This window comes from Amblyomma mixtum, chromosome 2 (assembly GCF_055824585.1).
Source record: "Amblyomma mixtum isolate Tamu chromosome 2, ASM5582458v1, whole genome shotgun sequence".
Lineage (NCBI taxonomy): Eukaryota > Metazoa > Arthropoda > Arachnida > Ixodida > Ixodidae > Amblyomma > Amblyomma mixtum.
In genome coordinates, this window is record NC_143013.1 from 189,292,516 (window position 1) to 189,316,345 (window position 23,830).

Sequence of the window (23,830 nt, forward strand, 5' to 3'; positions counted from 1 at the left end):
TGGAGACGAAATTCTAGAGGCCCGTGTACTGTGCGATGTCAGTGCACGTGAAAGAACCCCAGGTGGTCGAAATTTCCGGAGTCCTTCACTACGGCGTCCCTCATAGCCTGAGTCGCTTTGGGACGTTAAACCCCAATAAACCAAACCAAATAATACTGAATAGTTAATTTTTTCATTATTACTGTTAGGCTCCTTAAATCTCTAGAGGAGTGTATCCATATCAGTTCTTTAGAATTTCGAAAACGCGGTTACCCTCCGCGCTGTGGCCTAAAATTTGCCTATTCGGCGAGCTAAGTGTCCTGGAAAGGTTGATTTGCCTGCAAGCTTCTCGAAACCGCATGTATTTCGGCGCGATGTATCCAAAATTTGTTGGGCCACAGCGCCGAGGGCAACCGCGTTTTAGAAATTCTAAAAGTCGATATGGATATTATTTGCGGTGGGCTACACTCCTCTCATGATTAAGGAGCCTAATAGTAATAGTTGAAAAAGTTAGTTAACCACCCTACTAGTTAGCAAGTTCTAGCTGCATTCTGATGTAGTACACCAGTGACAATGCGTTCTTCTAAGTCAAAAAGCCTTTTTTTTTTAATTTTGTAAAGTCCTAGGAGAAACACCCTGTATAACGTTTATGGCACCACGCAACTCCACGGAACTTCACGACAGCTTCATTTGAGTAGACACAGTGCGCGGCATAGAACGCGCCAGTGTTGCTGATGCCTTGAAAGGTGTCACAGCGCGCAGTTGACAAAGACTGACAGAAGCCGCGGAGAGACCGAACCAAGCACCCTGATGTCACACTTCACCGCAGCGCACCTGCCTACTGCGCTCACACGTGCGCCTCTCCACGTGCCGCGTGAAGTCGCGATGAAGACTGCCGACAGGTCACTGCGGGGACTCCTGATAGCGGTAGACATCAATCACGGCGTTTGTGGCGGCAACAGGCCACGGAACTTCGGCGAGTCCAGCGTGGACTCGGTTAATCATTTTGCCTGACGGCGCGGCAAAGACGAGAAGGACAACTCACAGGTCGTCGTTCCACTGTCCGGCCACGGTGTCGAAGTATCCCCATGAGGCGGCCGTCTGGGTGGACGTGACGGGCCTGTCCAGGCCGCACAGCATGGCCACCACCAAGTCCTGCACGGCGCCCGCCCGGTCGAAGCGCTCCAGCTCGCGCGGCCGGTGCCGCAGCAGCCAGAAGAGCGTGGCGCAGCCGTGGCCCGAGCTGAGCCGCAGGTGCGACCGGGGCCTGGGGAGGGACTCGAGGAAGCCCTCGGAGCAGCGGCCGTCCTGCCAGGTGTACAGCGGGCTCACCACGTCCACGTCGAAGCGGCCGAACGCGTTGCGCTTCCAGCCGCTGCCCTGGCGCCACAGCACCACGCCGTGCATCTGCCCCGAGACGGCGACGCGCGCCACGCGGCCCAGCTGTTCCTTGGGCAGCTGCGACAGGCAGAACTGCAGGGCGGTGCAGATCTTGTGCGCGTCTTGCTCGCTGCCCAGGGAGCCCAGGTCGCTGGCGAGCGTCGCCTTCGTCTCGCGTGACAGCGACGACACCGCGGCACGCCGGCCGTCGGCCCCTTCCGAGACCAGGCAGGCCTTGACCGTGGTCGTGCCCAGGTCGACGCCCAGGACCAAGCCACCCTTGGTCGCCGACGAAGTCATGGTGATGATCGCCTCCGCGCTGACACTCGTATCGACGGCTGCCGAGAGCTTCGCGGCTTACCACGAAGGCGCGCACAGCACGCGGGAGCGTCGTTGCGCGCACGCCGAACGCGAAGCACACTCGGTCACACTGCACGCACACGCGCGCACTGACTCAACGCACGCGTTGCCGAACTTGCAGCACACACTACCGGCGTCTGTCGGAGCGAACGGCGATCGCAGACAGTTCGTCTCGTTATCGCCGCCCCACCGCTTTCGTTTTCGCGCCCTCTCTTGCCGCTATTCGACCGACTCGGCGTGCGAGAGGAGGGCTTCGGCGAAGTGGAGAACACCGCCGTCAAAGCAGCCCTCCGGCTGCCGAATGGTCCGGCCGCGAACGCGTCGCGCCCTCGCCAGAGTACTCTGAAGGTTACAAACGCGTCTTAGTGGACCCGCTTGCCCTCACGACACGGCTCCTCAACGTTTGCCGCCAGGGAAGTCGCAGCGCTGCAAACAGAGGTGATAGTCTTTTACTTTAATATTGTTATCATTAATAAAATTCTTCAAATTTTAAAACTGTTATTGAATAATTATTGTTTTGTTTTATTTATTTGTAAAACTAATTACTTATTAGTTTTAGCGATCGTAGCGCCACAATATTAGCAGCGGTTGACTTGATTACTTTGCTGCTCTCATGCAGAGTAAGAGTGAGACTACAATGTTTTTCAGAAAACTGCCGGCCCATCGCAGCCACGTGATTGGTCCGTTCCGGGGGCTCGGCTCCTGGCCGATCATCAACTGATCGTGTGTTGGCCCGTCGCCGTTGCTTGCGCGTGTGGTGGTCCGGCGCTCGCTCGCGTGAGTAGCAGCGGCCTGCAGCCAGTGCGTGCGTGTTGAGCCGCCGGTCGGAGAGTCCCGTAGCGGTACGTGCTTTCCGGAATCAAATACGTTCAGTGACCGCGCCGGAAACGAGGTACTGCTGTGGTGGAAAAGCATTTTCCATTGACACGAGCGGCATTTTTTTTGTTTTGTGTATCGCAGGTGGTTGGTGCGGCGACGACGGGGAAGGATGGACAAGGACGGACCCAAATTTCGCAGCCCTTTTGGGAGGCCGGGCATGGCCACGAGCGGTGCCGCCCTGGCCGCGTCGTCATTTCTTCCCTCACAGAAGACTACGAAAGGAATCGTAGCAGGTAGATGCGCGGAGCGATAGACTCGTTGTGGCTCGTCCAGCACGTACCATAGCGAGACATTTCCCTTAACTAGCTCGTAGTAGCCGTAGCGAACATTGCCGTTCTTCTCAATTTTCGACGCCTATAACGTTGTCTAGTAATTGAGGAACGTTCTTGACACCTGCCTGGCGTGCATCGAGGTGGGTCATTTTTTCGCTGTCTCTTGATAGAACGTAATGACAACCTCCAATAAGCCCCGAGGAGCGCAGAACGGCAAGGAATTCCTGCCTGTCCACTGCCGTGCGGGTTCGGTGCCTTGACTTTCGCTTTATCACGTCCCGCCGTCTGGAAGCCATCGTGTTTTCGTTCAGCGTAGTATCTGTCGCAAGTCATCGTAGTTTTATCTCTGCTTGAGCTCTCCTCCACGCGATTGTGTAATCAGCTCGCCGGTCCGCGTTCGCGCGACGCCCGAAATCGCGCGCGTATGACGGTGAATTTCCAGACCTCTGGGCCTGCTGCATCTTCAGTGCGCGCGGATTATAATATGGCGTAAAGGCTCCCGCATGGTTACTAAATGACCAACGTACAAGTTTTGAACAATGAAAAAATCAACAAGGTTTGCAAAGTAGCGGCGTGCTACCGTCGTCTTGCTTTGCTCGCCCTGTGCGCAGCGTAATCTCTGCAGCTAAATTATTGTTTCGTAACAAGTTTCGCGCTCGCCGAACGTCCTTCGCACTCCAACCTTCGGCGAAGTGCAGCGACTCCTTGAGCCGAGGGCATTTTTCGGAGTGGATTTCCTTGCGAGCATTCGAGTCACCGCGTTTTATTTACTTTTTCCTTATTCCCCTCGTGTCTTATTTCATCCCCACGTTTCCGTTTGGGTTGACTTACTGCATTCTCGTATCACCACCACCTTGAGCCCGGCTCAGGCTTTACTCGCTGTTGTCGAATGCCGCCCTGTGCAGCATTCGAGGGTTTATCGCTGCCGTGCCTTGATTTCTTGATCAGTGACCAATTGCGCAAGGTGTGTGTTTTCCTTCGCGCACGTCACGACGTCGCCTGTTTGCGCTTTTGACGTCACTGGCTTGACGGAAGTCGCATGAAGTCGGATCGGGTAAAAAAAAAGCTCTCGACACCTTCGCGTACGCATGGGCACCGATTTGCCAGTGTCCGCGCGTGTGTTTATGAAAGGCAGAGTTCGGTTTCAGCTTAGATCCACCATTGTGCGCATAGCACCTGGGAACCTAGAAGCCGGTAGTAACCAAAGAACAAACGAAATGAACGCGCATATGAGCCGCTGACCCGAGTGGCTTTGACAAGTTGCATGAACTGGAGCAGCTGCAGTCGTGTGCTTTTTACTTGCGAGTTCGTTGTTTTTTTGTGCTGCTGTTTGTCAGGCAGCTGACATTTGGAAATGCGTTTCACATTACTGTGAAGCAAAACTGTGGGGTGCTAGCAGCTTGAGGTTTAGGTTTTGTGATATGCCAATGACTTTTTGACATGACTTCCTAGGAGAGCAGTGCTCTGGTGTGTGCATGTTACACACACACACATGTGTAGGTCTGTTTGTTTTTGCAGTAGTAGTTCTGTAAAGTTCATCAGTGGTGCCACAGTTGTGCAGCAGCATTTCCGGTAGTTCAAATGCAGCTTGGCACAAGCAGTCACCAAATTGCACCCTGGTGGCAATTTGGTGGCAATTGGCACGCTGGTGGCCACCGAAAGCACAAACTGCACGGAGGAATTCTGTGCAGCAAGTTGTGGCGAAGTGTTGCTATCAGCCAGCCCCGGAAATTCTTTTTCTGAACAGTCATTGCACTTATTATATGCGTAAATTTACAAATGTGCACTGAACCTGCAGGACTTAGTTGATCACGTTAACAATTCTTATGCCACAAACAGGTGTCCACCTCTTTTTTTTTTTTTTCACAAATGTACTGTCGCCATTTAATTAAGGAGGCAGTCGCTCGAATGCGGTTAAGGTGCTCGGCTACTGAACCGGAGCGATGTCAGTGCACGTTAAGATCCCCAGCAGGTCCAAATTGTTTCGGAGCCCTGCACTACGGCACCTCTTTCTCTCTTCTTTCACTACCACCTTCCTCTCTTCCCTCACAGCGTGGTTGAGGTGTCCAAGGAGATATATGAATCAGTTACACCTTTAACTTCCTCAAAAGCAATTTTCTAAGCAGGCAGTCATGTCTTCAGTGTTTTACACATGGTTATCACCAGCTTGCTGCACTTCCACCGCGGTTAGTGGACGTGTGCCCTGGAAAAACAAATACAAAAGTGCTGTACTTCTTCAGCAAGTGCAGTCTAATTGAACAGACCCCTTGTCTACTGCAAAACCACTGCAGTGCCATTAGCATGATATTGCCACTAAAATGGAAAGCTCCAGGTGACAGTGCCTATGCACAAAAACTGAAACAATCCAGGTGATTGAAGCTGTGCTCTAAGATTGACTTGCGTGGCGTCCCCAGGTGGCATCACGGGTGGCATCGAGATCTGCATCACCTTCCCAACTGAGTATGTCAAGACCCAGCTGCAGCTGGACGAGCGGTCAGCCAAGCCGCGGTACAACGGAATAGCGGACGTCGTGCGCCAGACGGTGCGCTCACATGGCGTCCAGGGACTCTACCGGGGGCTCAGCGTGCTCGTCTATGGATCCGTGCCCAAGTCGGCCGTCAGGTCAGTGCTGGGGGGAGGAGTTGTCCATTTGTTGCAGTGCTCAGCTTCACCGCCGAGCCAATGCGTCCCCTTTGTCCAAAGTTTAGAGCCCAGGAGGTTTGGTTCTGGGCCACACCGCGTGGCTTGTAATGCAACCTTAGTGATCAAAATCTTTTGAAGGGTAGAAGATTTTTGGTCCTGCCTCCTTCAGCGGGTAGGACTTCCATGAATGGTACAGAAACCCCACTACACGGCTTAGGAGCAAACCTCCTGTGCTATAAACTTTTGACAAAGACTGTACTTCATTTTAAGTGCGCTTGTGCCATCTGTTGCTACACAAAGGAACTAAACTGATTTGTATTTGTGTGCTGTATTTGTGTTGTAGCTACTGCCATACCATTTATCTGAATGTTGGCTATCCAGCACTTCAGTTCTTGCGCTATAGGGGACGGACTTAATGCTTAAGTGCAGCTTTTGAAGGCTTTCTGAGCACAGGTGGAATTTTTTTAAATTTCAGCGCAAAATTCACGCCAAGTTTCATAGATGTTTCGTGCACAGATCAGGCTACTGTAGGGGAAACGTTGCAGGATGCTACTTTAACCGAGTCAGCTTCAGGATTCACCACTAAGGCATCACTGCCGTCCGCTTTTGCAGAGTGAATTGGCGGAGTTGTGTTGCTTTAAGCATGGACTTGCAGCTCTCAGGAAGGTGATCGTGTGATACATGAACCAGTGACCATCACTCTGCTGGAACCAAGCAGGAGCTTGTTAGGACTGCCTTGTGACTTGGAGAAGGGAAATGACTTGTGGAGTGGCAGAAAAATGGCAGTGAAACCAAGAACATAACCCGCTTTACACTGCTGCTGGCTTCTGCCTGTAGCGCTCGTGTGGCAGTTGTGAAATGTCATTTTGTAAAGTCGCTGGGTGTTACCGAAATGCAGAACCTAGAAAATTCTTAAGGAACTCAAAGGCAACGGTTTTTTGGAAAACTTGGGCTAGCGTGAATGATAGTGAACCAGTTTTAAAAGAGAAGGGGCTAGAAAAGGTGAAAAATGGTTCCTGAGCCCAATTTTGCCTGGCGCTCGACAAGAAAAGTTGGCTGGGACGCACCTCTGAAAATGGTGCTAGCCAACTCTCTCTGCTGTTGTATGAGTGTGAGCTGAAGCAACAATGCACTTCATAAACCAATTCTTTCGGCTGTGGCAAAGGCTTCCGCTGCTACCACAGTTGATCGGCAAGATGGTTTGGTTTGGTTTATGGGGTTTAATGTCCCAAAGCGACTAAGGCTATGAGAGACGCCGTAGTGGAGGGCTCCGGAAATTTCGACCACCTGGGGTGATCGGCAGGACCATGACCAGCTTTCCAAGTGACGAGCAATAGTTTCAACCACAAAAGAGAGGAGTAACTGTTTCAAGGAATGCTTTGGCGCGGCAGACAAGGACAAAACGTAGAATAACACCACAGAGCGCTCTGTGGTGTTATTCTACGTTTTGTCCTTGTCTGCCGCGCCAAAGCATTCCTTGAAATATGTATGACCAACTGGCCTACAAAACAACCCTTCTCAGGAGTAACTGCTTTGCAGGCTGCAAAACATGACACAGAATCCATGCGTTTATGCAGTAGGGTAGTTTAGGTATAGCGTGGATTAGCGTGCAAATTTTTTTGTGTCCATAGAGGAGTGATGGCTGCCTGAAGTTGGCTTTGCCTCATTGTTGTGTTTATGAATGGCAATTACTATGCAGTACCCCTCTGCATCACTCTTGAATCTTGGCTAGTATTTCTGAGCAGTGCAATTCTGTTTCTGCTCTGGTCTTGTTTCTTCTGCATTTTTTTTATTGCCTCCAATATTAGCCCCCCAACGTCATCACTGGTGACGGTAGCAGCCATTAATCGATTGCAGCAGGTGCCAAAAATGGATAGCAATCAATGGAAAAGACTGAAAGACTGGTTCCTAAATACCAGCTGAGGTTTTTTCGTCTCGGCTATCTGACCTGTTGCTGTCGTGCCCCTTGCAGATTCGGGGCGTTTGAGGCCCTCAAGAAGCGCAGCGTCGACTCCCGGGGCAACCTGTCCCCGCACATGCGGTTGCTGTGTGGTCTGGGGGCGGGCGTCTCGGAGGCCATCCTGGCCGTGACCCCCATGGAGACGGTCAAGGTCAAGTTCATCAATGACCAGGCCTCCCCCAACCCCAAGTACAAGGGTTTCTTCCATGGCGTACGCGAGATCGTCAGAACCGAGGGTGAGGAGGCTTCCTTTAGTGCTGCTACCTACCAGGGTGACACCATCGCCTCGCCATTTGGGTTCTAGCCTCCAGATTGCGGGTTCGATCTTGGCCATGGCGGCCGCATTCCAGAATGGAGGCGAAATTCAAAAACGGGCATGTGCTGAACAATGTCAGTGCATGTTAAAAGAACACCAGGTGTTATAAATTAATCCATAGCCCTCCATTGCGGTGTTCTTCACAGCGCACGTGCCAATTCGGGGCATTGAACCCCACATGTACCACATTTTTATGCCTCTTTTTCTCCGCCTCCACTTATCACCCCCCCCCCCCCACTTCCCATGTGACCATTGGATTTGGCTGTCTGTTACACAGGAGAGGATTCATGGGGCCTTGTGGATATAAATTCGGGTCCCTCAACGTTTGCCATTGGGAACTGCCATCAGCTTCTGAAAGCTTCTGAGGAACCCCATGTGTATATGCTTGCCTTATTTCCTGCCTGACGTACGTGAAATAAAAAAAAAGGCATGCAGACACTTTCTAGCAGTGCATGGACACTCAAAAATTTCCCAGATTTGATTAACGACAGGCTGTGTAGTGAAACAGTCCACTATGACCAGTTATTGAATTGTTAGAACCAAAATCAAGTGTGTAAAAGGAAAGGTGAGGCTTGAGGCACGCATGGCTTTAGGTGCTCGGAGATCCCAGAAAGCACTGCGAGGAACCCGAGGCTTCCCCGAAGCCCCACTGCTCTAAGTGCTGTCGCATTTAGAGAGTGCAGTTGTAGGAGGTACGTTGTGTGCAGGCATCAAGGGCACGTACCAGGGTCTGACGGCCACCATCATGAAGCAGGGCAGCAACCAGGCCATCCGGTTCTTCGTCATGGAGACCCTCAAGGACTGGTACCGGGGCGGGGATCCCAACAAGCACGTCAACAAGCTGGTGGTCGGCATGTTCGGGGCCCTCGCGGGAGCCGCCTCCGTGTTTGGGAACACGCCCATCGACGTCGTCAAGACACGCATGCAGGCAAGTCCCCGGTCGTTCCCCAAGACCCTCCCCACCTCCTTTTCATTCCTCCTCTTTCCCCATTTCCTGCAGCGGAGTTGGAGGCCAGGGCATCATGGTGGGGTAAATAACTCCTCCGGAGGAGTAATAATCAAAAAGGAGTAACCAGGGGGAAGTAAAGAGGAATAACTCCGCTTTCCCTCTGGCTCGACTGACGTGTCCAGCTCTTGTGTGCCTTTATTTGAACCTCCACATGTAGCTGTGTAGTCCTGGCTTCTTACTGATGCAGCCTGTCAATATGTCTAGCTTTTGATGGGCCTTTTCATGAGAAATGTCTTTCACTTGCATGCCTTAGCTCTTTGAGTCACTTTAACACTACTTTCAAGTTAGGAACAAGTTGGGAGCTTTGGCAGGTACCTTCATGGTATTTGTGGCTCTGTGATATGTTGGAATTTAGTGCCACGGTGAAAGAAGACCACTGCCAGTGAAGCGCCCAAGCACTTGCACTCGGACATTCTGAATGCCATTACTGGCTAGGATGTGCACCACTCATTGAAGCCCCCTTTTGACAACAGACCAACCGTCTTTGGCTGTGTACTCATGGCTCATCTTAAGCAGAGGGAAAGCTTGTACTTTGACAGTGCTTGTGTAGAAGATGAATGGCTTTAATACTTGGACCTCTTGTGATTTTTGTCCCCCTGCTAACCCTGAAAAATTTGTCTCACAGGCATGAATTGCTTACGTACTGGAAGTGCCCTCTTAGTCAATGCATGGAGTCTTGAAGGAGATATATTTCTGATTCTTGAAAATTCACTTCCTGGACCCTGTATGTTGAGGAGGTAGCATTAAGAATAGTCTTATTTAGTTTTCTATAATGTAACATCTATACACTTAATATAACATCATCTAACCTTGTGTTTGGCACATGATAGCCACAGTTGCTTATGCGCCATAAAACCCCATATAACTAACTAACTAAATTATTTAGTTTTCTTTGTGGCTTTCTTCATGACCCTCACAGGGCAGGCATGATTATTTAGTGCTCGATGCACATTTGTTTAGTTGGTATCGGCGGCCATCACGTAAAGCAGTGCGATCAAGCTTAAGGCATCCAATTTTCTGCATGGCTGATTGGTAGGACAGAGGCCTTTTGACTAGGGCAGGGGTAGGAAATTTTGTTCGTTTTAATTGCAATTTGTCACCGTCTTTCCTTGCAGGGTCTGGAGGCACACAAGTACAAGAACACATTTGACTGCATGCTGCAGATTGCCCGGCACGAAGGATTCCCAGCGTGAGTGGCCTTCCCGATTGGCAGCGAGAGCTGTTAAGGGCATGCTGCCCAGTTCTACCATGCCTGCGGCGTTGGCGGCGTAGAACCGAGTGCAAAGAGGAAAGGGGAGGGGGAAGCGGCTGCACCATGCCACGCTCATTGCTCGAACGGAGGGCTGTCATGAGTGACAGCATACTCGTGTCATGTGCACACTAGCGTACTACAGTGTGCATGAGATTATTATACTCTCACGCATTTGCATATATTATTACAATATATTCTAAGGGTAATATATTCCGAGAGAGAATATTACATTTACCACTGCAAGCAGGTGTCACTGAATCTTGCATTACACTTTGGTAGCCATGCTTCAATTATTTTTTGCCCCTTTGGATATATTTGGGCCAGCTATGCTAGTCTGACATTCCTTGAATGGCAAGCTGGTTGAGAAGGCAACGCTGCTTTGTCATTTTTCCGCAGATAGACGTGCAAAAGTTCAGCGCTTAGCACCGTGTTAGGGTTCTAATGTCAGTGCTGCTTGAGGAATCATTAGGATCGTTTTGCTGTTTACTTAGAGCTGTGAAATAAATGTCGTGAAATAGGCCTGCTTCAGCCAGCAGAGCTAATAACGCATTGCCCTTGTGACTCTGCATCTGGTCCCATGTTGTCCTAGGTTTGCAGCAGTAGCAGATGCATAGTTAGAAATCTAAGACCAGTGTGTTCTCTGAAGGCCGCTCAAGGGTCAGTACTGGGCCTTACTTTTTGCTTTTTTTGCTGCAAACTAGTGACTGCCTTTAGCATGTTGTGCTGTTCTGCATGACATTGTTGCATTAAGGCCATCTGCAGTTGGCTGACCCAGTGTAGGTGTACAGTCGCTGACCGGTTTTTTGGAATCAGTGGCACCCAATAAATGGTTACAAAAATCCGTGAACTTCAAGATAGTCCCCTTGCTAAGAAATAAACCCGCCTAGTCACGAAGTTCATAATTTTCCATGTTTGGCTTGCATGCGACAATATCAGGTAGCTTCTGTCAATTTGAGCCAGGATCACAGTTTCGTTGTGTTCACGCTACATCTCATGTCACAGATACCAAAATGTACGGCACTGTGGCGGACACGCTGTGAGCCATGCTATTCAAACACTTCTGCATTTGCGTGCTGCAATGCGTGCGTCTCGCCGTGCACTACGTGATGCAAGGACAGAGTCTGCGTTTCCCTGGGAAACAATGGTCGCAAAGACCGGGAGAGGGAATTCGGAGAGAAGCGAGTACTTTCAACAGCCTTCCTCTGTCAACCCCGCACCGAGGGCAGCGTTGTCCGAAATGCAGCAGGCGCTGCCGCTGACCTGTTGTTAACCCTTTCAGGCGCTTTGTACACAATCGTGTACACAGCAAACTCACAGCTTTTTCTGAGAGACTGGTGCACCTAGCAGTGATTTCATTGTTTCAGCCGAATTGAGCACCCTTCTTGTCGCAAATAAGTTGGTTTTTTGTGCCATGTAGCGAACGCAGTAAATAATATTTCACTCAACAGTGAGCTAGGTAGCACTTTGTCCACCATTTTTGTGCAGGCGGATTTTGTCACAAGTGAAAACATCGATGGTTTTTGCTCAATTTCGACCGTAATGTGCATCTCTGAAACGCAAAGTGATTCCACGATCCCTAGGGTGCTTACCTGACGCATGAGAACATTTCGATGTTATTTTTAACAAATCTGACATTTTGTGCAGACTTGTGCACATCGCTGTAAAAACTTACCCGCTGGTCTTTCACGCTCAAAAACTAACAAATTCCCTTTCTTGAGGCCTGAATATATTACTTAGGTGAAAAAATAACTCATTTCTATAAAACAAAGAAAGGCGCCTGAAACGGTTAATGCGATCGTACCTGGCTCATGCGATCTTGGTAGGCCACCTCGATCGGAACGGAGGATGTGCCATTAACTCCTGTGGCAACAGTGAGGTACAGAAATGCCAAACCTATCCAAGCCAATCTATCCGACTAAATCCGTTTGAACCTGAGATGGCACCTTCCACAGCGAAGAAAAGTCTGCCGGTTGGGGCAGTGATGCTCGCTGGCATCTGTGTTAGGTCCAAAAGTTGAACTTTCGGACTCTACAGAGTCTTGTTGCCATCTCTTTTAGTCTAAAAAATTGGACTTACTTACTCCACAAGGTCCAAAATGCTGGTTGCATATCTGTACACGTTACTATTATGAGGTGCGTGATGGTTCCTCAGTAAAGTCTAAATTATTGCAGTCCGGAAATCTGGTCAGCTACTGATCAGGTCCCTTCAGTATGAAAGCAAACAACCAGTTTGCTAAAAACGTTAAGGGGGGATGAGGGGATCGAAGGTAACTTTTCTATTTTTCGACTTAGGGTGATGAAATTTGGCAGACTGGATTAAAGCTGCATCAAACAATCAGATTAAAAGTTTCACAATGACAGCTTCAGTAGGCTCCCTTTTATCATTCCTTATATGTTGTCCCCATGCTAGCATGAAAAAAAAACAGGCTACAGGTCTGTAAATGCTTTTAATATTTACTAAGAAGTGTGGTGCAAATCAAGACTCTTTATTTAAAAAAAAAATTCTCTGCTTTTTTTTTAAAAAAAAACAATATGCACCTCCCTTTATGTCTAGAACGTATCATGCTGTAATTAGCATGTACCGTATTTACTCGCGTAATGATCGCACCTCCGAATTTTGTTGGCAAAATTCAGTTTTTCTATTCCCCACGTAATGATCGCACCCGGAAATTGCCGCTGCAATTTGTCGACGATGTCGAATCTAGCCGACAGTGATCGCACTTGCCATCTGTCTGACAGATGTCACGTGCAGATGACCATCTTGCTCTGTCAGCATTGCAGCGGCAGCCGCCTGTTGGCTGACCTGCAGTCACACGGGCAGTCTAAATGCGGTTATGCTTAATCGCGGATACCAAACTTATCTGCGGTAATCTCGAAACACGGTTCGCTGTTGTCGCAAGGCTCGCCACCGTTCTGGGTCGCGGTGCAATGAAGTGACGCGGTGATCCGGCTAAGCTTTATTGTTCTCGTAAATAATAAGCTCTGGGATACGGGAACGTCAGAAATGAATCCTCCTTGAGGATCGGTGGCCTGTACCTAGTTGCTGGTAGGGGGCAATAACTGCGATACAAGCTAGTTTTATGTTCGCAGCCGCGTAGCAGCTGCCGCCGTTGCAGCGCGAGTGACCTGATCTGCTTGCACGCCAGCTCCGGGCATCGCGATCGTGGGCATCGCGATTGTGAAAAAAAGGGGGTGCTTAGAATCGAGTAAATACGGTAGGCACACTTTAGCCAGTCGATAACCAGTGCGCCTTAATCTTTCCACCTATCAAGAAAACCGCGCGAGCCGCTGCCCTGCTGCTCACGGCAGCCTCAACGGCCATTTTATCTTGTTTGTTGAAGACTAGCCCTCTGCCGGCAAAAATGTGCTGCATTTGTGTTCCGAAAAAAAAAAAAAAAAGATGACGATGAAGTTCAGATGTTAAAAAATATCACGCTTGATTTTCGATTATACGACGGTTTCGCGCGGTCCCCTGAACGTCGTATAATCGAGGTTCCACTGTACATGTATGAGGAGATATAAAACTAAACCTTACATACAGTACTTGTGTGCATTACACCTTGCATGCATTGCACTGGTAATGCTGGCAGTATTGCCTGTGGACAGGAAGCAGTGCATTTGAGCCTGCTTATGATAGCCTCGCTTATAATGAACAGTAGCATAGTACGAGCAAAGACGGCACGGCCGTCACAATTTACATTGCAGCTGTGGTGCCGAATCTCAGAACGAACGTCTGTGGATACTAAACTAGGTGGCATTGAACATGCAGGTGCTCGGAACTTGCAGTCTTGCAAAAATATCAATACGGCTTTTGCGTTTTACGTGGAGGCGATGAAAAGGGCGCGTGTTGCATGAAGAGAAGACTAAAAAAGAAAGTCCACCTTTGGTGCGCAACATCACCTTGACTGGGCTAACTGCGGGACATGCTCACTTAGGGAAACGGCCTCCATCCAGAAAGGAGCATCTCACTGGTAGGTTGTCAGTGGTGCCTGTGTTCCCCTTCAAACCCAGGACCCCCCTAATCTTTTTATGACTGGTCATAAAAAGAGGTCTTGTCATGCTTGAACTGAACAAGGGAAAGAGACTGATCTGGGCCTGCGCTGGAGTACATTCGTTGGTTGCACCATTTATCACCTGTGCGGCATTCACTGTAATCACAGATTCCTTAGATGCCAGATTAATCATTGCCAAGCTGAAAGAGCTCCAGTGCCTAATTGGTCAGATCTGTGCATATGTATGGCTCCCGGTTAAGAGCAGATAGGCGCTTGTGCCTCATGGACATCAGCTTGGCGTACGAGCTTCCTAAAGAGGCCTTTCTCTTCCGCTGTGCCGTGCTGAGCTCGCCAAATGCCTGTGCGCTTTATTTCGCCCAAAAATTGACTCTAGCTACGACTCGTATCATGAATGGCAGTTTACCAATAACTGTCAAGAGAAAAGTATACAACAGCTGTATCTTACCGGTACTCACCTATGGGGCAGAAACGTGGAGGCTAACAGAGAGGGTTCAGCGTAAGTTAAGAACAACGCAACGAGCTATGGCAAGAAAAATGATAGGTGTGACGTTAAGAGATCGGAAGCGGGCGGAGTGGGTGAGGGAACAAACGCGGGTTAATGACATCCTGGTTGGAATCAAGAGGAAGAAGTGGGCTTGGGCAGGGCATGTAATGCGAAGGCAAGATAACCGCTGGTCCTTAAGGGTAATGGAGTGGATTCCAAGAGAAGGCAAACATAGCAGGGGACGGCAGAAGGTTAGGTGGGTGGATGAGATTAAGAAATTTGCGGGAATATAGTGGCCGCGGCTGGCGCAGGACAGGGTTAATTGGAGAGACATGGGAGATCGCCTTTGCCCTGCAGTGGGCGTAGTTAGGGTGATGATGAAGACTAAGGCTTGGACGGTGTGCAGCGTAAGCGCGATCTTTTGCAAAAGGCAGTTCGTGGTTAGCGCCCTATGATGGCGGTGTTCTTAAAGAAAGAAACTGCGCTGTAGATGCAGAAATGCCCACATTTGTAAGTACAAAGTTCACATTTGACTGATATACCGGGTGCAGCAGGTAATTCAGAACAAAATGCTGTCCTAGGCAAAAAGTAACTGATAGCACAGATTGAGAATTTTTTTACCTTTCATCAGTCTGTACAGGTGCCCACATAACAGCGAATAACAACATTCAATGAAACCGCCATCAGCCACAATAACAGCCTCTACACACTGTCGAAACTCCCTCGAGGCAGAAATGAGAGGGGTCTTGGGAATGAGTTCTGCAGTGGTTTTGTGTGACTGCCTATTGGAGTCCCTTCCAACCGTGCTTGATGCATAATATAGTCCATTGGTAGAACATCTGGGAACCTAGGGGTGCTGAAGATCCTCATAAACCACACGTCGGATTGTGGCCTCATCAACCTGCAGTTCCTAACAAATGCCCTCATGGACTTCCCTGGATCCTCATAGATGTCAGTTTGGAAACTAAAAAATTTTGGTGTCCTGATAATGTCACAGCGCTGGAAATATCTCTTCCTGTGGGAAATGGTGGCCGCCTTGCCCCTGGCAGCCCTGAGTTCTCTTCGTACTTTGAAGACAAATGAGTGGGCGAGTTTCGGGAGTGCTGCTACCTCTCTGAATCAGATTAGCCTGCAGCCAAAATGACAATGGCAGCATGTATCTTCATCTTCTGGGTTAGCCTAGGTCCTGCCATTTTACTTGAAGCAGAAAAGGATGTGTAACTATGACATCCAGCATAGCATGTCCCCTATAACGTCTTGTCAAATACCTTCCGGACCTAGTGCACCCCATACTTGAAAGTGCCCTTTCATCGTGAAGTGCATTAGGCCTAAACGCGCAGTGCCGTTCACCGGGTTGATCGCAGTGCGCCAAAATGTGTCATCTTTCATGAGAACTTGGCCAGGCCAATATAACGAATGAACAGCTTGTGACAATCATGTTCGTTGTAGGTGGGCTCAACTTTATTTCACTTCACTCAGCAAATAGCTCGGACCATTAGGTGGTTCTTCATATGTTGACCACTGGCCTGATGCGGCTACTGTTTGCAATGAAACACTGACACCTGCCAGAGCACCTTTTCCTGCACATTCTGTGCTAACCTCTCCACATAATTGGTGTGAACTTGTTCTCTTTCCCATTTCTGTGCAGCTTCTACAAGGGCACCATTCCACGCCTGAGCAGGGTCTGCTTGGACGTGGCCATCACCTTCATGATCTACGACTCCTTCATGGACCTCTTCAACAAGATCTGGAAGACCAGCTAAGGCCCCCTCTCCTCAACAACCTCCTCAACAATGCAAACCTGCAAATGTCTCTTCTGGCAACCATGACACACACGCCGGAGAAGGCTCTTGCGCGACCCCTTCTTCAGTTAAACTCTGTTCTTCTTTTTTGTTTTTTGTCATGCGAGCCTAAACTGTACACCTTCATTCTATGCCCAGTCCATGTGCAGAGAGGAGGCGATGAAGCAGCGCTAAGTTTGGGGCAGCGAGCATGGGTATTGGCTGTTCTGAGTGCAACCGGTGATGAAGGGCGCGACCTTGAGTGGGGTCTTCAGAGTCGTATCCTTCCAGCGCTCGGCAGATGGTTTCCGGTGATGCACTGCCTCCTTTCCTGCTCGTATCTTATCTTTCACAGTGTTTGCACAGTACATTGCTCCTCCCAGCTGCTCCCTGTGGGTTTTTATCTGTCGTAATGGCCTTGGCAACGTCCCTGTGGTTTTCAGGTGCAGCAGTGCCAAGCCAAGGTCGTCTCTGGACGACCTTGGCATTGTGGAGTAATAATGTGGGGTTTGCTGGTTACGTTGTGGCGATAGTTGCCCCAGGAGGGTGATCGGAAAAGAAGAAAATGTCACTGGTCAAAGACTGTCCATGAAAATCTTTCCTACTAGAGAAGGAGTGCTGTGAAATTGCTAGTGCTAGTGCCACACCCAGGTCGCTCGATTGCAATAACTATTAGTTCACTTACTATCCGCTGTTATCCCTGCCTCAGTCGCTGGGGTCGGAAGGTTTCTGTTCCGATGCATCACCAGGATATTCGTTTTGCCTTGGGTGGCTGGGGGCATCTTTCCTTTTTGTCAGTGGTGTTGCTGCTGGAGTTTTTTTTTTTTTTTCCAAGGAAGGAAGTGTTAGTTAGACGTGTATTGTTCGTGTGGTGGCTTCTCGATGGCCCGAAGCCTCCAAACCTCTCTTTACATCCCCGTCTGGTGTTATTGTAGCTTTGGCTGTTGCCAGAACTGCTTGTTCTGGTGGTTGAAAGGGTACTGCTTATGAAGGATGTCCTTTAAATAGGAATGGCTTCAGTCGTGAGCCAAGTTGTCGCCTTTGGGTTCTGGCTACAGATATGTGTCGAGGTTACTTGTCTGCTGAGAAAAGAAACAATGTACACCGCTTCATTAGGGCTTGTCGTTTTTGTTTGAGTGCTGGTGCTTTTTGCAAGCGTGCTACAATTTTTTATGGCTTGATTAAGCTTATTGTAGGAGTGAATATTCAACACCTTTGGGGTTTTCTTTTTTTCGTGTACATTTTGTCAGTGTTAGGAGATCTATCTGCCCAAGTTTTGGCAAGTGTTGGGGGAAAAGTGGAGTCAGATTTAAATGACTTCCGCAGTTGTCCGGGTTCCAAGTTGGTGCATTTTATAGCGTATTTTTGGAAGTTGGTCATATCTGCTTGTTTGTGGCACTTGTTCCCATCGTGCACCGGCAGCCGTGTGAAAGGGTGTGGTGCTCGTTGCTGCTTCTTTCCGGTGAAACTTTCATCGCACCAGCTTGGTTTGCACGTGAATGCATTCATTGTTCGCAAGAATTTTTGGCTGTGTCTCAGCAAGCAAGAATGGGATTCGTTCGTTTTGGACCACTTAGCCAGGGTGCATTTTTTTCCGTCTCCTTGGTTGTTTGCATTCCTTTTGTTCTGCTTTCTTGTTTTGAGCATTTTAAGAGAATATGTGAAGCTTGTTTTTCTGTTTTTGTTCTACTTCTAACAAGCAGTATTTTTTCAGGCGCTTTTTTTTATTTTGCGGTTTGCATTCCTTTTGTTCTACTTTCTTATTTTGAGCATTTTAAGAGAATATGTGAAGCTTGTTTTTCTGTTTTTGTTCTACTTCTAACAAGCAGTATTTTTTCGGGCACCTGTTTTTATTTTGCAGCTTAGCAGCTGAGAACGCATGTCAGTAATTGTGGCCAGAGTAATAATTAATAACGGGAGTTTCCATCTCATTCTTTTCCTTCCTCTGTTTGTAATCGACTCGAGCAAAGCTATGTATGCCCCGCGTTCTTTTTCCGCCCTTGGCTCAAGCCCGGTGATGGCGGGGCACAACATTGCTTCAGCCCATCACAAAGAAACGGGAAAAACAATTGCGGAATGGAACCGGAAGGAAATTGCTATGTTATATTTGCCCAGCATTGCTGAAGTCTGTAAGCACCATATAGTTAGTTTCATCAATGATGCTGTCAGCACTGTTTTTTTTTTTTTTTTCAGTTCCAGTTGACATGGCTTTGTTTGACTTGCTTTGTGGGACCATGGCTTGTGGTTGCACATTCCTGTTTCGACCATTTTTCGCTGTTGTTTGAAAAGCTTGTTTTTCACGGTTATGAAAAGCTTGTCGACAGTATGCTCTCGAGTGACATGTTCTGCCGTGGAGAAACCAATTTATTTGTCTTTCTGTGGCATTGTGCTTTCTTGCACTTCATTTTATCAGTGCGTATGCTTCCAGCACACAGTTGATTCCGCTTGTCACGAGTCTAGAGTGAGTGCCTTCTGTGGCTATCACTGTTGTGAACTTATTCTCTCCCAATGAGCTTGAAAGAGACTATCCTGTCAGTGGCTGTGTATGCATTGCACTTGCTACAGATTAGGTTTCCTCTGTGCATGTGTGTGGAAGGTCACTTACTCGCAGTCTTGTGGCAGTGTTTTGTGCTGTGATGCAGTTTGTTTTTCTGCCTTTCTTAGTGTGCGTCCATGAATAGGGTATAAACTTCAGCAGGTGGAAGAATGGTGTCTTGAAGAAGCTGCTTGCAAATGTTAACAAGTTTCAGCGGTGAATAGTAATGCTCTGAACCCACGTATTCAGTGGTTTCTTGCGGCAAATGTGATGTGTGCGCTTGAGTGAGTTTTACGTGCCACGTTAGTGCTTTTCTCATACCAATGAATGGTGTTAGAAGTTGCGTGATGGATCGGATGCACTGCTGGGGATTCGGCCTCTGTTCCGGCTGTTGGTCATATGACTTTTGGTACTGGCTTTCGTTGGGCGTTCGATACTTGCCGACGTAGACGATTCATCCACTCACTGCCACTTGTGTGAAGTCTCGAGCAAATGCTTTTCGTTTTAACCGCGGGTTTGGGATAGGTGCTCACGTCCAGCTACTTTCTTAGGGAGCAGTGTCAAGCGGCTTGAAATGGATTTCAAGCACAGTTTTTTGTTTTTTTTCTCACTGAAGAGCTGCAGCTACTCTAGCGAAAATTGGCAAATTTGATTGGCCTAATTCACTTCTGTGTGATTGTGCCAGCCAATCAGCCAAGGCAGGTTGGCCTGTTGCCAGTACATTTTCTCAGCTGGGTTGTCAGTATGTGTTCCTTCCATCCCAGCAGTGTTGAGTACCTTGCAGCTGGGCTGAAGACGCAAGGTGCAAACACAGCGCAGTGTTGCTGTCAGCTGAGCCGTTACATTCAAGTGCCATTGGTGCGAGAAATGGTGCTTGTTGTGCTGCACTGCGTTTGACAATCTCTTCGACTGCAGTGAAGACGGCCGCCCCCTCCACATTACTCTGCATTGCAGCAGGAATGCAGGGAACTCCGGTACCAAGCTTTTTTTGGCTAACGTCTCTTTTATTCGGTGTAAACAGGACAGCGCTGAATGTTTATCCATTCTCGCATGTGGCTCTTGGCATGGAAGACCCCGTGGCCCTGAAACGTGCTCAGTGTCACGTTTGCAAGGAGGGCTTACACAGCCTCCTTTCCAAAGAGCCAGAGATGTCCCACCCACCCTCTTTGAAACTTATCTGCGGCTTTGCCCATGTTTGTATTGCCTCCGTGACGCACTTATTAAGTTTTGAGTGGAAGGCTTTTTCTTTTGGCGTCTTTGTTGGGACTCGTTTGCCCTTAACTTCACTCTATGAATCATTCCTGCCCTCTGTGCACAGATTTGAGGGAAGAACAGTGCACTTTGTGAGTTGCGATTAGTTGAGCAGATCTGCTCATTGGAACTCCCGGTGGTCGTACGTTGATTTCACGCAAGTCCGAGCTTGTCGCGAACCGTCAGTACTGTGCAGGTTTCCACAATTCCTTCCGGTGGTGAGTGAGAGTGGTCATTAGTGTTTTTTTGTATTGAAAGAAGAAATAATTATTTTCGTACTCACTTTGAGGCTTTTTTGAAGAGTTTCTGTACTACGACTTCAGTTGGGATGCGTTTGGCTGAGTGATGCTGTCTATTTTCAGTCCATTTTTTAACCGTGATGGGCAGGTAGTTTGCCCCATGTAGAACACCAGATGCGAACGATGCTGGAGCCTACCTGCTTCTAGTCATTGTGCTTAGAGGGTGATGAAATAAGTGATGGCTCCTGCACAACAGTGCCCCACTGTTACCCCCCCCCCCCCCCCCCCCCCTTTTTTTTTTTCACTTTGAAACGAATGCAAGGCGGAAGAGCGCCCCCAGAGTTCGAACTACATTATACGTCGGAGGAAAATCTGAAAACGCCTTTTTGCAGCTGTCGTACGTGCCATATCTTCGTATTGAATAGCCTTGAGCTCGGACACTGGCAAAGTTGCTTAAGCAGGGAGCAGTTACAGGAATTTAATTCTGGAAGGTGCATTCCGGCTGCCTTGCGATGTTTCCTCGTGAAGTTACCAGTTAAGTTGGTTTTCGTGCAGTTTCATGCATTGTATCGCGAAAAAAAAAAAATAGAGATGCTCCAAGATGCACAATACCATTGCATCTCTTTCAACTAAACGAATGCTTTTTGCCACAGCATTTAAATCCATGTTCCTCGGTGTTGTCGAGACCTTTGGAGCGTGTTTCTTAGCTGGTTGTGTGCATTTTTCGGAAGCAGTTTACTCGTTGTCCACTGTATCCAGCAAGTGTCTCCAATGCCCCATAGATGGCATCGCCTCTCTCTTGACAATCACTTTTCGCAGCGCGTGCCTCTGTCCAGTGCTGTTCCTACTCCTGCATTTTGCCCCCCCCCCCCCCCCCCCCCCCCATCACTTTACACCATTTTTTTTTTCCAGGCCATTAGAGGGTAGGGTCTTAGCGAAAATTCCTCAGGCCATTGTGATTGCTCCAGGTTTCTGGAGGTTACGAACTTTCTAACTCATTCCTCCGGAGCTTTTGAGCGTCACTGCTTGCCAGGAAACCTGGTAGCCCAGGAAATTTTCACTGAAACTCCTCTTCTGTTTCTTGGCAGATGTGCCACTGGTGTCGTGTAAAACTGCGCCACATTGAAGGCACGATTTCGTACCCATGGAGACATAACACGTCTACCGCTTGTATGTTTTTTTTTTCTCACTATGGTTCTTCACCGAGAGAGCCCTTTTTAGGCTCTTCTATGATTTCGGGGGGCCAATTGCCCTGATGAATCCACTTGTGGTCACTTGCGTTCGATACATTTGTGTATCAGGCGGCAGAGTTGTGCATACATGTGAAAGAGGTCTTCTATATTTTTCGGTGGCTTGATCTGACTGTTGACCTCTCCTCGAACCTTGGTTTCTTTTTTTTTTTTTTTGCCATTTTGAACTTTGGAGCCCATTTTCAATGCAACAAAATAGAGTTCGCTGTGTCCGCCCACCCATTGTCTACCCTCACATCTGCGCCCCATGTGTCGTACATGTGTCTGCCAATGAAGAATGTGCATTAGCTATTTTCGGACTCGCTAGGGACGTATATGTGAACGTGTGTTGGAAGTCCTTACCATTGTAGTTTGTGTAACTCCCAATGTTCAGATGTGCAGAAGTCATCCTTCGTTGCAAAAACTAAACTACTAGTTGGTGTTGCTTCAACAGTTAGCACTTCAATGAAGGAGGGACGTCGACTGTGCTAAAATGCTGCTTGTAGAACTGCAATAATCTTCACGGGCTTTTAGGTTTTCATCAACGTTTAGGGGACTGCATCAACTGCAGCATCTGTCGGCAATATCTTCAACTTTGTACATTTCACTTTTGGCGTTTGGGTTTCTTTCGTTCAACATTTTGTCTATGTTTTGATAACGACATTATTTTGTTGTCGTTGCTGTTGAAAGTGGGGTTCTTTACTTTTGCTGACGTCATTGTTGCATACTAAACACAAACGGAGTTGTCTGTCTCTGCTTGGGGCTGCTTGCTGGTGGCTGTAGTAATATATACACACACGCGTACGTTGTTGCCCTTTTGGCAGTAGGAAAGCTTTGCTGTATAGTGCATAGGTATATACACTGTGTCTTGCTGGAAACTGCTACTTATGGTGCGTGCATACTGTACAAAGTGCTGTGTGAGCCTGTTGTCACTTTGCTGTACAGAAAGGTATAAGAAAGAAAGCTGTATTTGAACGCTGTTGCAAGAAATAAAGGTCGTAGTTTACAAGGTCAATTCCGCTGTCACCTGAAGCACGCATCTTTCATTGATATGTATGCAGTCCTTGTGATCTTCGTTTTTTACGCTGTGCACAGTGACTTAGCCTGCATTTGCATATAAGCTTGAATGTGGTGGTCATGCAGATATTGCTAGCACTATAGTAAAGCATTCATACTGGTGAACAGCGCAAAAAAGGCGGGACAACAACAAGACAAGCGCTCAGCCAGATCCAACTCGCCCAGATCTCAGCCTTACAGTAAAGCAGTCTACACACACACAGTGCGTGCACAATTCGCTTGCCGAGTGAAGAACAGATGCCAGTGTCTGCTGACGCTGGTGAAAACGTAGTTAAGGTTCAGAAAGGGCAGACAGAAATGTAACACACCTCACCTAAAGCTCTTCAGTCCTGCCAATTCCACTATTCAAATTGGGTGGAGGAAATGGTGAGTCCTATAAATGCTGTTACTTAAAGAACTGAAATAGCCCTTGGGAAAATAAAACCACCCCTACTGACCTATTTTGTACTATTTTTTTTCGTGCTTGCCCTAGACTATCAGCTGATGTCCTATACTGTTGTATGCCTCAAAGTTTCATAACAGAACCCCATCATTTGATTATCTGTATCTTCGTTAGCATTTCTTCATAATCATTCCCCTCTGCTATGCCTGCAGGACCTAAGATGCGTTAAATATATGCAGACTAGTTTCACTCTGCAAGCATATCAGACTTCTGCTCATGTCCCCCCTGGCACAATAATGCAAATGTCAGTACCCCAGAATTTAGTCAGTCTCTGCCAGCGTGAATTTTTGCACACTTGTAAAATTTCGCGGTTTTACATGGCGAAGGTAAATAAGCAAGTGGCAACAAGTGACAACGGTTTATTCCACAAGCAGCATAACATACTTGCTCCACGTCTCAATGCAAAATACTCTCCTGTGCATACTTCTACTGCTGCAGCTTGCAAAAAGAAAGCTTTTAAATTGCAGGAATTCTTTCTAGTGTTCATTTGTAAGGTGTGCAAATTCAGCCGAAGTTCTGATAACGCAGCAGGCTTCTTAGTAGCTTTACGCAGAAGCACGAGTAACAACCATATTTCAAGCACTTGTGCAAAGGCAGTGAAGCTCTCAACTAGTACATTACACTTAAATTAGCGAGCTGCAATACACTTGAAAGCATGTCCTGAGAAACTAGCACGCGAAGCTGCCTTCCAGTGCCTTCAATGATTTCGGGACAACCTGTACCCGAAAT

General features: G+C 48.2%; 2 protein-coding genes across 3 annotated transcripts; one reads left to right on the forward strand and one right to left on the reverse strand.

Moving 5' to 3' along the window:
• Positions 1 to 990: 990 nt before the first annotated feature.
• Positions 991 to 2,061, reverse strand: LOC149361854 (sedoheptulokinase-like). Its single transcript, XM_089569602.1, has one exon. The coding sequence runs from the start codon at positions 1,657 to 1,659 to the stop codon at positions 1,021 to 1,023; it is 639 nt and encodes a 212-aa protein (XP_089425728.1). The 5' UTR covers positions 1,660 to 2,061; the 3' UTR covers positions 991 to 1,020.
• A 343-nt stretch (positions 2,062 to 2,404) lies between these two features.
• Positions 2,405 to 22,597, forward strand: sea (mitochondrial citrate transporter scheggia). 2 transcript variants are annotated; one of them, XM_089572843.1, is made up of 7 exons: positions 2,405 to 2,561; positions 2,680 to 2,831; positions 5,285 to 5,492; positions 7,486 to 7,709; positions 8,497 to 8,717; positions 9,914 to 9,987; positions 16,195 to 22,597. In XM_089572843.1, exons 2-7 carry the CDS (start codon positions 2,708 to 2,710, stop codon positions 16,307 to 16,309), a joined length of 966 nt encoding a protein of 321 aa, XP_089428969.1. In that variant the 5' UTR covers positions 2,405 to 2,561; positions 2,680 to 2,707; the 3' UTR covers positions 16,310 to 22,597. The 2 variants fall into 2 exon arrangements, with proteins under 2 accessions (XP_089428969.1, XP_089428970.1); XM_089572844.1 differs by having other exon boundaries at positions 2,455 to 2,611.
• Positions 22,598 to 23,830: the final 1,233 nt, after the last annotated feature.

Excerpts from the sequence above, each read along its gene's own strand:
- LOC149361854 (XM_089569602.1), bottom strand. The coding sequence starts at position 1,659 with ATGACTTCGTCGGCGACCAAGGGTGGCTTGGTCCTGGGCGTCGACCTG.
- sea (XM_089572843.1), top strand. The coding sequence starts at position 2,708 with ATGGACAAGGACGGACCCAAATTTCGCAGCCCTTTTGGGAGGCCGGGC. Across the intron at positions 5,493-7,485 it reads GTGCCCAAGTCGGCCGTCAG|ATTCGGGGCGTTTGAGGCCC; the intron begins GTCAGTGCTGGG and ends TGCCCCTTGCAG. Across the intron at positions 8,718-9,913 it reads TCGTCAAGACACGCATGCAG|GGTCTGGAGGCACACAAGTA; the intron begins GCAAGTCCCCGG and ends CTTTCCTTGCAG.